Source organism: Diadema antillarum, unplaced genomic scaffold, assembly GCF_040938485.1.
Source record: "Diadema antillarum isolate AM-2024a unplaced genomic scaffold, OU_Dant_1.0 seq00000122_RagTag, whole genome shotgun sequence".
Lineage (NCBI taxonomy): Eukaryota > Metazoa > Echinodermata > Echinoidea > Diadematoida > Diadematidae > Diadema > Diadema antillarum.
Window position 1 is genome coordinate 991839 of NW_027271202.1, and position 13983 is coordinate 1005821.

The 13983-nt window shown below is 38.2% G+C and overlaps 1 protein-coding gene across 1 annotated transcript; it reads left to right on the forward strand.

Moving 5' to 3' along the window:
* The first annotated feature begins 131 nt into the window (after positions 1 to 131).
* Positions 132 to 10889, forward strand: LOC139727209 (uncharacterized). Its single transcript, XM_071638166.1, has 10 exons — positions 132 to 162; positions 3547 to 3586; positions 3967 to 4072; positions 4559 to 4632; positions 5261 to 5327; positions 6338 to 6413; positions 6991 to 7131; positions 8301 to 8448; positions 9972 to 10059; positions 10530 to 10889. The coding sequence occupies exons 1-10, from the start codon at positions 146 to 148 to the stop codon at positions 10655 to 10657; spliced, it is 885 nt and encodes a 294-aa protein (XP_071494267.1). The 5' UTR covers positions 132 to 145; the 3' UTR covers positions 10658 to 10889.
* Positions 10890 to 13983: the final 3094 nt, after the last annotated feature.

Here is a 13983-nt window from a genome sequence, read left to right on the forward strand (position 1 = left end):
GTTCGTTGTCGAGCTAGTGTACACACGATCTGTACGAGTAGTGTACCGTCCGTAAATACGCGCAGTGCCATTAATGTAGTGACAAATACAGAGCCAGAGGCGCCGAATTCAAAACGACATGACTGATTCTTGCTCTTCTTCCATAATGTCAAGCGTTTCAAGGTAAGGTCTGTTAATGCTAGACACCTCGCAACATTTCGTGATTCTGAATTGGTCATTTGTGGAAAGAATATTATTAGCAAAACTTGAACTGCTCTGTTGAAATTATTTCGTGAAAATCATCGCGCGGATTGTGGACCGAAACACTACCTAGCAGTCACGTAGATCTACAGTATAACACAGTAGGGCCTATGCTGTTGGTGTTTAGGTGCATCAGCGGCGTCCGAACGCTTCGTGTTGAACACGAAGCGGTCGGGAGGTTTAACTTACTCATCCAAGAAGAAGAAGTTGATGATATCCATAGAATGTTTTATATGCGTTCTAGGGTCTTGGCCCAATTTGTGTTAACATCTGAATATTAGTTCTAGATCCACTCACTACATAGACTGGGACAAGGTTGTTACGTTTGTAGGCAGGTTCTGCATACAAACTCTTGACCGAAAGATCGGTCTGTATCTGTCCGTCGGGGAATGTTCCGCGGAGACTACGTCTGGCTTCACGGATCCCCACGGAGGACAGCGTCAATGGCAAAATATAAAAAGAGTCCTCCGGACAGACGGATCTTTCTGTCTATACAAACTCAGTCCGGGAAGCGTGTTTTTTTTAGACGGCGCAGATTGGGGACCCTAAAAATCTATTGGGGACCCTATCCCTAAACCTAACCCTAATCCTAATCCTAACCCTAACCATCAAACCCTAACCCTAACCCTAACCAAAAACCCTGACCCAACGTTTTTCCCATAGGTTTAACACGCGCCATGCCCCAATCTGTGCCGTCTTAAAAAAAAACGCCACCCGGGAAACCCGCTCGAGGCCTGCTGGTGCTAGCCCGTAACATATGAGCACTCCTCCGCCTCACGAGGCCTCCGGAGAGCCTCGTGACGCCCCCGGGGAGAGAGACTCATGAAGCTCCCTGTTCACTCTTTATTCATCTCACATCTGACATACATTGTATAAATTGTCGCAACTTTGCGTGGTGATTTTTTTGTTACGCACACATGTCCACTGATGAAATGATGAAAAGAAGAAAATATTCTGTCTGTTTTTTTTTTACCTAACAATCGAGTTTTAATCAACCGATGCACAGCGATCCATCGAAATGACGAAATATGGGCGCCAGCAGGTTCGCTCAATGCAAGGCTGCCGCACCTAGCAGCCTGATCCGACTAAATATTTTCGGTGCTTTTTTCTGCGGCTCTCACCTCTCCGCGCACGAATCAGCCTCATGAAGCTGAAGTCTGACATCTTTTTACAAAAATTCATAACGAGAAAAATAAAATCAGTACTTGGTAGGTCTACTAACCTGATCTTTTGCATATATTCCAAATTACAATTCCACACTGCCAGGGTTCGAAATTGGCGATGGTCCGCTGGCCATTGGCCACCCAAAATCACGTCGGACTAGCTAAAAATAAAAATTCTGAAGTTACTAGTCTGTCTGGCTAGCCAAAATATTGCTTCAGTGTCAAAATTGATTCTAAGTAGTCCGCCTGGCTAGTTAAAAAAAAAGTTAAGTGTGACCCCTGACTGCGTGCGCAGGCTCGCTCTGAAAATCTCACAGCTTGCGCGCTGTCTGTATGTGCTGGATGCGTGATGTGATGTGACGTCATGTCGTGGAATGATTCCAGAATAAGCGCCCAAAGGTTAGCGGATGGCTGAATTGACGAAGAAAGTGAACCCGTCATACCTACAAAGTGACAAGTTTGCTAACTGGAGTATTTTTGTAATCTCCAAATATTGCGAAATATTTACTGTAAGTGAGTATGAAACATTATATACATCTGGCAATCAGCAAGCCATGTTTGGTGGTCAGAAAGTGTAACGTACATAACTCGGTGTCCTCTTTATGCTTTTTTGTTGCTTTTAAATTCACTTTTGCAAATATACTTCAAGGTGAGGTGAAACTTGCCCCAAAAAGAAACAAAACCAGTTAAAAAATTAAGATTTTTCGAACAAACATTGGAGGTATTTCCTGAGAAATATATGGACACCGAGTTATGTACGTAACACTTAACATTCTACTATACAAAATTTCTTCTCATTTCTTAATTTGATCCAAAAATTATAATATCATGCTGTTCAGTGAAGCAGTATACAGCAATGCTGGCACAGAGGGTGATATTTTCTCTGAAATCTTCTGAACCAGCGATCAATAAAAAAAAACGTCCATAAAGAAATGTTACTTACATAACTCGGTGTCCTATGTTATGGTCTTATCTCTTAATGTACTTCATTTCTGCCAAAGACACCCAATCATATCATGAGTGTTATCTATTATTTATGACATGAACACTTTTAAACAAATTGTAGATGCTTGTAGAGTCCAAATTTTACCATGTGACATGTACATAAGTAGGACACCGGTGTCCATGTTATGTACGTTACATCATATTGGGTCAATTAGCTAAGATTGGAGTCTGCTTCTCACCAATTTACTCATATGTCAGTTTTATGATATAAAAACTTGTTTAGATGCAGAAACTAGTTCTTAATGTGTAATTTTCATAGTGAATTGAAAGGTGTGTTCCGTACATAACCTGTCACGTACATAACTCGGTTTCCATTTTCAAGACCAATTTTGAAGGACACAATAGGTTTAAAATTTATAACAAACGTTATAAGTAGTTTGCACTTAGGCAATAGCTGCCTGGTATTTGCCTTTTGTAAGAAAATATGATTGTGTAGACATAATAGTGTACATTGTTACGTACATAACCCTAGACACCAAAAAATTTAGTCTATCAATTAACTGTGAAAATATTGAAAAGTACACTTAGTGTTGCAGTGAATTCAATTTGAAGTAAAAAACATAAACATATGAGTGGGAATATCATAAAGAATAAACTGTTTGCCACAAGTTTTTTCACTTAACAACTTTAAAAAATTGGTGGACACCAAAAATTATGTACGTGACATACAAATTGCCTTGAGGCTGTTGGAAATTCAGAAGTGTTGTAAAAAATCAACAACATGAGAATTCTGTAATTTGATACTTAATTTTTATTGAAAATTTGAAATCAGTTCGTATTTCAAAATGTAAAAGTAAAAATTAGGGTGTCCAAAAAAAAACAATGTTCTGCATGTAACACAAAAAGTCATGAAAATGGGCATTTTTTAACCATAAAAATGCTGTATACTACCTAAATTTGGAGCAATGAACCTGAAACCTTGTCTGGAGCTACCGTACTATAATATATGCCTTCAAATGTGAAAATGGTACTTCATGTCCTGGTCACATTGCATTAGTTTCATTTAGAATTTTCAGAAGCACACTTTTGGTACCCTTGATCTGAGCCATAGCCCATGCACACATGTAAAATATCCAAGTAGGAGATCTACTCACTGTTTAACATGTCTGGATTTCCATTCTGATTTGTGATTCTACAGAATGACAAGGAAACGCAAGGCAGACGTGGAACAGCCTGATGTAAGTAGTCTAGTTTGCAAAATAATTTTTGCATTTTAGAACAATATGCATAAATTCTGCAGAAACATGTACTGTTCCAGCCCAGTGTAATAAATTACGAGGAACGCCTTTTTCATGCAGTATTTGCATTTCAGATGTACATTGTAGATCTAAGCACAATACAAAGACAAGGATTTTGTTTTGTTTTAGGGTACTTGCATGCCATTTTTCCCCCCATCCATTGTATCCCTAAATTGTGGAACATTCTGTCCTATCAAAAAACAAAAAACAAAAACAAAAACAAAAAAACCAAAACACTGCATTGTTCAGTTATCTTGAATAATCATAAATGGTGGTTGTGCATTTGTTTTTGTTTTTTTTTCAATTTCTGAACTGATCAGGTCATGTCAACCATTACAAAACATCAGAAGAGACAAAAGCGACGGTCAAGCTTCATGAGGGGACGGTCAAGAAAGTCTCTTCCGTCAGTCCATGTTGAATGTTCAGGTAAGAAACACATCTTTTGTTGGGGAAATGATGAAAGCAGTGAGTTTGAGCTGTGTACTTAAATCTACACCTGTCATTATATGGAAATTGCAAAATTGTAGCAAGACATTGTCTTAGATGGAACGATCTGCATATCAATTACCCAGAACATTTAAAACTTCATAAAAACTTCAGAGTCATTTGACATTGCAAACTTAACATTGATGGTAAGGGAATTTTCTGTTTGAGACACAGAAGTGCATTCCATGTTTACTTACATATTGGGAGCTTCTGTACTGCCACTGCAATGAGCTCCTGGCAGCAGTGCCCATATCTAATCTATTCAATGCCCACGATCATGGGACTTGAGAGAAAGGACGGAAGGTTTCTAAATCAATATTAGTCATTTGCTGAATTAAGATTACATTCTGCCTTTCAATCTCCTGTTTTGCCTCTTTATTGCATTGCTGCTGATCAATATTTCCATTCTTATCTTCAAAAATGCAGAAATCCACAAGAAAATTTCCACAGACCAGCCCGAGGAGAAACGATTTGAGAAATTGAAGCAAGAATGTTTTGAGGTAAGCTTACTAATCAGAACTGAATGAAAGTATTTGTTGCTTCGTGTGGTTAACTCATTATCTCAGATATATGCCATTTCAGCTCCACTAGGAAATGAGTGCATATAAGGGGGAGAATTTGATATCCTGTAAGAGCTGTTATTTTTGCAAGGGTTTAGTTATCATGAATTTCACAAATCATGTTTGGACCTTGAATATTGACAACATGCGAAAATACTGCCATCTAATGCACTAATAGAGTGAACGTACAGGCATTAATGCACTTGCGATAGCCTTTATGTCATATTGCAACTAGGGAATATTGTTAGGACATGTAGGCCATTTTTTTTTTCTTTATATAGAACTGTTATGCAGAAAAATCATGTCATTTAGAATATGTTCAAAAATGTTGAAGTGTTATATCCTATACAAAACATGAAAATCAGTGTTTGTACCATTACAGCTGTGACTGGATTTAAGGTTCTCTGAAATTATGAAGTGATATCTTTAACAATATTCAAACATTCAATTGTTGATTAGTACTGTTCTCAGTGGAAAATTGTTCCCTTACGCCACCAATAGTTGAGCACTCTATACTTTGTTTCCAATGCGATTCATGTTTGTTTTCTTTCCTTATTTTCACACACAGTACACCATGCAGAAACTGCAGGCTGAAATACCACTGTTTGAAGCAGACCAGGCACTGCAATGTAGAAGTACGTACTAGTGGAATGCTGCCCTCATTGTTCAAAATAAGCTATAGCTTTTTTTTTTTTTTTTTTTAAATACCTTCTCACTGCTGTTAGCTCTGACAGTCAAGAACTAGAGAGCCAAAGCTGAGCATGTCAGCACAAAGACCTTTTGAGATCTGATTATCAATCATGATGGAGAGAAAACCGTACCTTTACCACTCCTATTGAATAATTCAGTCTCAGACGAATCATTCTAACCAATGTAATTTCTCTATTTGCCCTTTGGCTGGCAGCTCTAAACATGCATACATGATACTGTAAAACATGATATATTCGCGGCATGAATTTTTCGCGAATTGGAGCCGACAGCCTTTTTTGTGGCATGAAATTTTCACGAAGTGCCACTGGCATTCATTGCATATAGTGTAAACAAGGACTTTCGCGTGCACTTTAATTTCGTGAATCTTGGCGCTCGCGAAATTCGCGAAATTAAAGTGCACGCGAAAATTCCTTGTTTTACAGTATTCTTCAAACAGCGCTTTACTGACTGGTTTTGATTTTTGATACCAAACCCTGGTAGCACAATTTGATCATTTAAAGATGTAAGTTAAGACATTTGTACTGATCTCCTTGCACTCTCTCGCTGAGCCATGACTCTCGCTTGTGGCTGACTAGTCTTGTGTAACGATCCTCTGCTTACTCCTCTTGCTGTCACTGTACAGTGAGAAGGCTTTTGATGTTGCATAAATTAATCAATTTTATTTAAGAACTCTTTAATCTTCTTTGCATACTTGATTAATCCTGGCCTCATATGTGACCACATGAATTTGGAGGGTCAAAGACAGAGGTTAAATAACTTGTACCACTGCATCGAGTGCAATCAGATTTGGAAAGTAATTGATACTGAGTTTGCAAATGGAGTTTTGGTTATTATTTTACATGTGCTTATATCTGTAATATTTCATATCTGTCTGAGAGGAGGCGTAATTTGAATTTTTAAGTGTCCTAAAAACTGTTTAACCCTTGACCATCAGTGAGGAAAGCATTTGAAGACACACTGGTGGATGTTGCTGAGACTGGCATCTTGAAGCATGCAACCACAAAAACCAGGTTAGTCTCGGTTCATTTGTCAGAATAAAACTGTTTGGCACACTTTACCAAAGTGCCCATTGTCACCAAAATCAACTTTTCAGTTCTTTGATAGTTAAAGATCTAGCAAGCTTGCTAACAAAATTTGTTTCTGCTCTTCAATAATGCTTCGAAGCTACAAACATGTATGCCAAATCATCATTCAAATTGTCTTTCAGTGGCAACAAGGGTAGGTCCATGTGTTGTGTGTAACATTTGTTACTACATGTGTTCATTGACTTGTGGCAAGTCCTCAAAAATATTTCGTCAAAGCTTGTCTCATCTTAACCAGAGTAGTTTTTGTTGAATGTTTAGCTTGTCACCAATGTATAGTCAAGTATGTATAGTTGAGTGAATGATGGTGTATATATATGCCAGGAAATGGCATCCATAGACAAGTTCTGTGTAGTTTTGACTGAATTATTCATTTAAGAATGGTTTATTTGGAATGAACCTTCATTTCCGCTGTGTAACTCTAAAAGCCTACCGAGATGGAATACAAATATGATAAGAATGCATGATGAATCCAAAGTGACTAATGGAATGCTCTCTCTCCCAGCTATGAGCCCAATCCAGCAAACCTGGAAATGAATGAAGTGGTGATCAAGATCCAGTCTCACATACGGCGACTGACGGAAGAAGGGGAGAAATGGGACAAGTTGTTAGAGGACCAGATGGAGGCAGCCAAGGATGCTGAGAGGTAAGTCTTTACAGTCTAGTGTCATCTGAGGATAAAAGACCAGTTCAAAGATAGCCAATGGTTCAAATCACGCCAAATTTTAAACCACCAAAACAATACAGTTGTAAATCTACATATCACCCACTTTCACTGTATGTAATCGAAATTGCCTAGATGTTAACAAACTCCATTGAAGGTTTGCAATGTTCTCTCACTGCAACATAATTTAAGGCATAGTCCATCACCATGACATTGCTCATAACAAATCTCTGTGTCATTTTGTTGTTTTTCCTCATATGACCTTTATCTGCTCATGCGCAGAATGTAATTACAAACTGGTGTATTGAGAAAGAACATTGCCTCTCCTCTGTATTATAACAAACTCAGCAGACTCAATTAGCCTTATTACATGATGTGAACTATTCTACATCATACTTGAGATTTTCTACACCCAATTTAAGTTACTCCATCCTATCGTTTACTGTGTAGAGTGGATGCAATCTGTAAATCCTCTTATCTAACCAATAATGCCTCATTGTGTCTTCTACCAGTACAAAGATGCAAATCTTCCCAAACTGGACTTGTATGCAGACTTATGTCTTAAATGATAGTAGTTGACTCAGGTTTCTAAAGAGGCAGTTCTTTCAACTTGGGTTGCTTGGGGTCAACTAAGATCTGAAATCAGTCATGTATCCAACACAGCTAGTCAGAGAAGACATGCAGGAGACACTCTTTTGTATGTTTGCTATAAAACATGAATGTGACATTCTTTCTAAGAAAGGTGAGTAAGGTATGAACATAGCAGGTCAAGAGCAGGTCAAGGATTAAATTCCATCATTCAGTTATCTTTGACATTTACTGTGCTTCGTTCACCAATTAGCAGGCAAGCTGGAGTGCTTTCTTTGCCTATTGGCACAGATGTCTGGAAACTATTTGCCAACGAATAGAGATTACCTAATCCCGTTAATCCCTTTTGTGTTTTCATGGTGTTCCTGTTGCTTTTTGACTGAGGCACATTGCCACACTTTTTGATGGACTTCTTAACTTTACAACTAGGTCAGGTTTTGATGCATTACTGAATGCTGATGCAAAAGCTTGTCAAGTTAGGCTATTAATGCCTGGGCACGTAAAAGGGTTAAAGAAAGACTGTAACACATCACTGTGTGTATTTCTCCTCTTTGGTTTTGCAGACTTCATTCAACAGAAAGTGAGAGAAAAGAGCCGTGTAAGGAGCCAGAGAGTTTAACCATCAAACAGCGACGGATGCTGTCAGAGTTGCCTGACCTAGCAGCCATCACTGACTGGGCGGGGTCTTCAGCCAGGGATGTGGCTATTCAGGTAAACCTCAAGTTCCCCTTTCTAGCATTAAGCTTCCACACTATGTACATGAATGTATCCTCCATTCAAAGGCTAGTGTGAGTAGTAAACACAAAGAAAAAAATATATGATGTCTCAGAAGTGCAGGGAATTTTTTTTTTCATAGAACAAATTTCAGTGCTTCCTATGATTTGGATTTTTTTTTTTTTTTTTTTTTTTTTTGGGGGGGGGGGGGGGAACATTCAATTCACAGCATAATACATAATTATTTATTTCTTGTGGAAAATCATGCTTTCCACTGGAGTTAACAGCCCTTGTATGGCTTTCATTGTGAAGATTGTATGGTCAAAGTTAAAAACCCCATTTCAGTATACTGGTAGTGTTAACTGATGCACCAGGTGTGTTCACAATAAGCACATTATTGATCATTGTCTTGTTCTGTTATGTTTGTATTATTATGGTATTAACAATGTGGAAATGGGTTACTACAGTATATGATGCACACTAAAACTTGATATGAGAATTGATCAGATGAGAAATTTTTGATGGAAGATCCAAGAACAATTCAGAAATTAGACAGGTATGTTCAATTTATTCTAGGAAACGTTTTTGTGCTTTCTGCACATAATCATTGTTAATCACTAGATCATTCATATTCTGTGAAGGCAGTGGAAATGCAATAGATTACCAGAATACTTACTGATACAAATCATCAAGAGCAGACACCTAAGCAGCAGGCACTGTGGAAATGACTTGAAGTAACTGAAAAGTTTTCAGCATGATCTCAATATGTAGGGGACGATCAGAGAAATGAGCAAAACAGTAAATTGAAAATAAGCAAATACTGTCATGTTGTTCTCAGAACTGTATGGTTCAAACTGTAAACTCATGCTTTGTGCCCTGTCAAAATTTTGTTTGTTTGTTTTGTTTTTTCTTTCCTGGTCGCTGTCATAGAGATACTTGCAGTATCAGGGGCTGCAGTGTTCTTGCCTTTAAATGGGCTTTTTTGGGCCTAAAAAGATCTTATGTGTAATTGGGGGGAAAATGTCATTGACATTCCTAGACTTACTGTCACCTTCACAAGACTCCTAGACTCCATACATCACTGCCAAGTAAGCTGTCATGAGATGCTATCAAGACTATTTCTGTCAGTGAATGTTAAGTTTCCAGCGTTGCTCTTCATTGTTGAAGAGCGTACATGGTTTGTGATATTTTGTCTTATCGGATGCTGGAAGTGGCATGTCAACCTTGTTTAACACAGTGTATGTTGAGCAATATGACCTTTTGAATACATCTTGGAAATAATGGGCATTATTTTGAATGCGTTCAGGAATTCCAAGTCTGGTTGTGGTGCAGATAATAGCAGAATCAGAATTGTGCAAATTATTGTGGTCTTGCTCCGATTTTACCACCATATAATTTACTTTTTTGAAAGGGGTTATTAGTCTGTGACTTGTCAGTCAACCACTCAGATGCTGGCATACTGCAGACAAGGTTTATGATATACAATGTCATGTGTACCATGTCTCAATTGCCTTTCATAGATTGCCAAAATTCATCAGACAGCCAGACAGACAGCCTCCTTCAAGGACTGCTTACAGAGATATCTCCAGCAGGAGCTCAACCAGTTTGGTGAGTCCACATTGCAGACACTGAGGCCCTTGCAAATCACTCATCATTGTAAAGTTACGCACCGTGCCAAGTTTGCAGCCCTGCCGTGGTTGGGGGAAAATCCCCTCAAAACTCTTCTCTTGAATTCTGTTTTCTTTTGAAAATCATATGTGAAGGCATCATATTATGCATTTAAAAAGTATGCATGCTTATTTTTGGCATAATATGCAACATTTTTAGTGATGTCCCTCAAATTTACAAACAATCTGGTGAAAGATCTTTATCATTAAATCGTAGCACAGTCACTGTGAATGAATATAAGTATGGCTCAGACTGCACCAGAAATATCTAGTGGAGTAGTACCCTCCAGCTTGCCTCTGGTCAGACTTTGAAAACATGCAGTCATGTACAATAGCAAAGTTTTGTTGTGCATATGCTAAAACCTTTAAACCTCTTTGCTTGTAGTTATAAAGTCTTATTTTCTCTCTCAGCCCTGGAATCATTTGAAGGATTCAAGGACATTGCTGACCCAAAGAGTCTTCTGACTGGGGCAGGGTCAAACCTCAGCAGAGAGCCCACCGGACCAGGGACAGAGGTGCAGGATGACTGTCAGACCTAGCCTGGATGAGGTGTGTATCAGCAGAGAGGGGAACTTGGGCCAGACACAGCAGTATCTGATGAAAAATCTTTCCTCCATTTCATACATACTATGTTGCAGTCATGTTGTAAGGTGAATTTCATATTCACTCAAACATTTCATCTTGCACTCTTGCACGCCCAGATAGAAAGAGAGAGAGGAAGAAGAAAGACCTTTAGGTATTTGTAGGGACTAGCAAGATGAGTTAATTGGATTTGTGGACATCATGGTTGCTGTAATCTTTTATGCAATACATACAGCTTGCTTTGCAGCAGGAAGTCTTTGACAAACTTGGCAATTACTTTAGTCTCACAAAACCCATGAATAGTTCTCTGGCTTTACATCTGGGGTTGTACTCCCCAACATATGACCATTTGTTGTTAGTTTTAAGCAAGGTAAAAGACATGAATGTCTGTAAATCATTGTATATAGCCTTTTCTCAGAACCTCCAGATAGGTCATGTGAGTATGGCATCTAATGTACATGTTATTACCTGTCATGTATAGAAGAGGAACTATATATGAGTTTTCTTTAACTTGAGCAGATGTGTCAGAGTTATTCATATTAGAGAATGTGAATTATAACATCTGTAGAAACGTCACAAAAAACAGTTATCAGAAGATGAAATTGAAATTTGCAGTACATACGAAGATATTGGAGTGTTACCCAGGGATCTGAGATACATGACTAATACTTCAGCACTAGGAATGCAGATGTGATCATGAAAATCAAGGTTACATATTCAAAATTTTGCCATAATGTGTTATGGTTTAACCAGGTTTAACATGGTTTAAGACTCACATGTATATGCTGTGATCAACTTCTTTGTACTGATGGTACATTGTGAAAGGAAAGCTTGGTGTATATTTCCCATTTCTGGGTGTTACTCCCTTTCCTATGGTACGTCTGATAATGCTGGCATCGTGTGTGTGCATGGAGTTTGGATATCACCATTACATGTGTATGATCACACCTTTACCAGCCTAATTAGAGAAAATGGGTAGCACTCTGTACTCAGAGAATTATAGCAATGACGAATTATTGAATTTCAATGACATATTTAACACTTTATCAAGTAGGATCTGTATTTTTTGTTTTCCAGCAGATGGACAGATTTCATTTTGATTCCACAACTAGTCATTTCATGACATGTAACTTCCTTTGGGAAAGTAATTTTGGCAGGGCTAAAAAAAAAGAAAAAAGAAAGAACCCCACATCATATTGTCGACTCAGACCCTCATGGTCATATTTGTGTTGTGCATCTACAACATTGTACGTGTATGGTCAAGTAAAACAATGAAACTACATACATGTATTTCACTGTTTATAAAATTACTCTCGACTTTCATTATATAGATTACTGTATGCATGTGTGACCATTCAGTCTGGGTCTGTCATGGGTATACAACCATCTACATTCTTATAAAGTAATGTAGGATCAGTGCACTTTTAGATTAGATGATGTATATTGACCTCTGGTGTGACATACTCCAGGCTAGTGGCCTCTGGGTTGTTCCTGTAAGATAGTCTTGTGTTACATTCATTGCATGTTATTATGTACTGTGTCTTCCATCACTAAACTAAATATCATGGCATTTAATCTGGATCACTTCCTTGTTTTGTTTCCTGGGTGTGAAGGATGTGGTAGGAGTTTATGTAGGTGATAAGCGTACGGTCATTGCACGGCTCATGCATTGTGTGTATGTGTATGTGTGTGTGTGTGTGTGTGTGTGTGTGTAGTATGTGTGTTGCTTGTGTTTGTGTTTCTGTGTGTGCTTTGGTAATGTACTTGGCATGATTTATCTTCTAGGGGGCAAAGAAAAAGGATAATGGGGGGGGGGCTGTTGTAAGGAGGGTTTTTTATGAATACATGGAGTAAACATAAGTATCAAAACACAAGGCACCCGAGAATGGGGTTAGAATTTTGCAACATAAGCATAGAAAAATGGAAAATGGCAGGAATTTACCACAGATGATAGTTTGAGATCACATCATTGATCAATGTCCAATTGCACATCATATGAACGTTGACTTGAATGAACCCACTAAATTGAGACTAAGAGAGTGGGAGAAGTTACATCAGAACTTAACATTTACACGTAGATAAACAAAGTTATAGAATTTTAGAGTGTCACAGTTTAAAGTTCACGAAATTGTAAGTTGGTATGAACCACATGTTTGAATTAGCTTAGGTGATGTCATTCACAATTCATAACTGTTTGTTTCGTGTACAGAAGTACCGTGTATACAAGCAATGTTTTTGGTCGATTTGATAGCTGCACTCTTTCAACACTGTCAATTGCCAACAAAAGTGGGAATGATAAAATTATATCATTTTGATTTTACACTTATGTCATAAAACACGACAATTTCTTGAAAAGTGGGATTTTTATCATTATATTGGGAGACATGTTAGGTGATGTCATCACTACAACTAATCTGTTTGTGTGGTTTACTATTAATGCTACTGTTTTGTGAAAACACACAGAAGCTTGCAATTCCATAACTCTTCATCTAAGGTCAGATTTTAATGAATTTGAAGCGTCTACAATTTTTGTTTGTTTGATTTTCTGTCATTTAACACAACTCAAACTTGATGGTGAGTTGTATAGTACAATCTGTACTTGATAGTGCAGATAATTATGGGATCGAAGACTTTCTTGGCTGTATGCAAAGTCGACATAATCATAGAGAGTAATGTCGATGTTGTTTAGTTTTTATTCAGACTGACAGAATTCAACAGTATAATAGTTAGCAGAGACTGAAAATACGCATATTTATTATTTACCTTTCATTTCAGCGTAGGAATGATACCTAGGAAGATAAGTTTAGCAATAATACCATGTGTATATACCAGTAGATTTTGAGAGGACTGTTATGTGGCGAAAGAAGATCGATCCTAGAAAGAGGAGAGGGAAGAAGGGAGGTGACACAGGGAGAGGGTAAGGGAACCAAATACTGACAGTCAAAGGGTAGTAGCAGGGGGGCGGATCCAGGAATTCCTTAAAGAGGGGGCGCTTTTACAAAATTAAAGGGGGGCGCACGTACCCCCATTTTTTTCTCTTTATTTATTTTGTTTTAACAAAAAATAAAGGGGGGGGGGGGCACGTGCCCAGTGCGCTCCCCCTGGATCCGCCACTGCAGTAGTGAGCTGGAAGTTGAGGTTGCACTGATAGAGACCCGAGAATAGAAGGCAGGGAGAGTTGTAAGGAAAAATAAGAGTGAGAATCATGTGAAGGGTTCACAAGGATGGAATAATAGAGGGAAATATTTCTTGGTTGGTGCTTGTGTTTGGAAATATTTTGCAC

What these genes read in the sequence shown, in the direction of transcription:
- LOC139727209 (XM_071638166.1), top strand. An exon ending in TGAAGCAAGAATGTTTTGAG is followed by an intron (nt 4,633 to 5,260) that starts GTAAGCTTACTA and finishes TTTCACACACAG; the next exon opens with TACACCATGCAGAAACTGCA. An exon ending in CCAGGCACTGCAATGTAGAA is followed by an intron (nt 5,328 to 6,337) that starts GTACGTACTAGT and finishes CTTGACCATCAG; the next exon opens with TGAGGAAAGCATTTGAAGAC.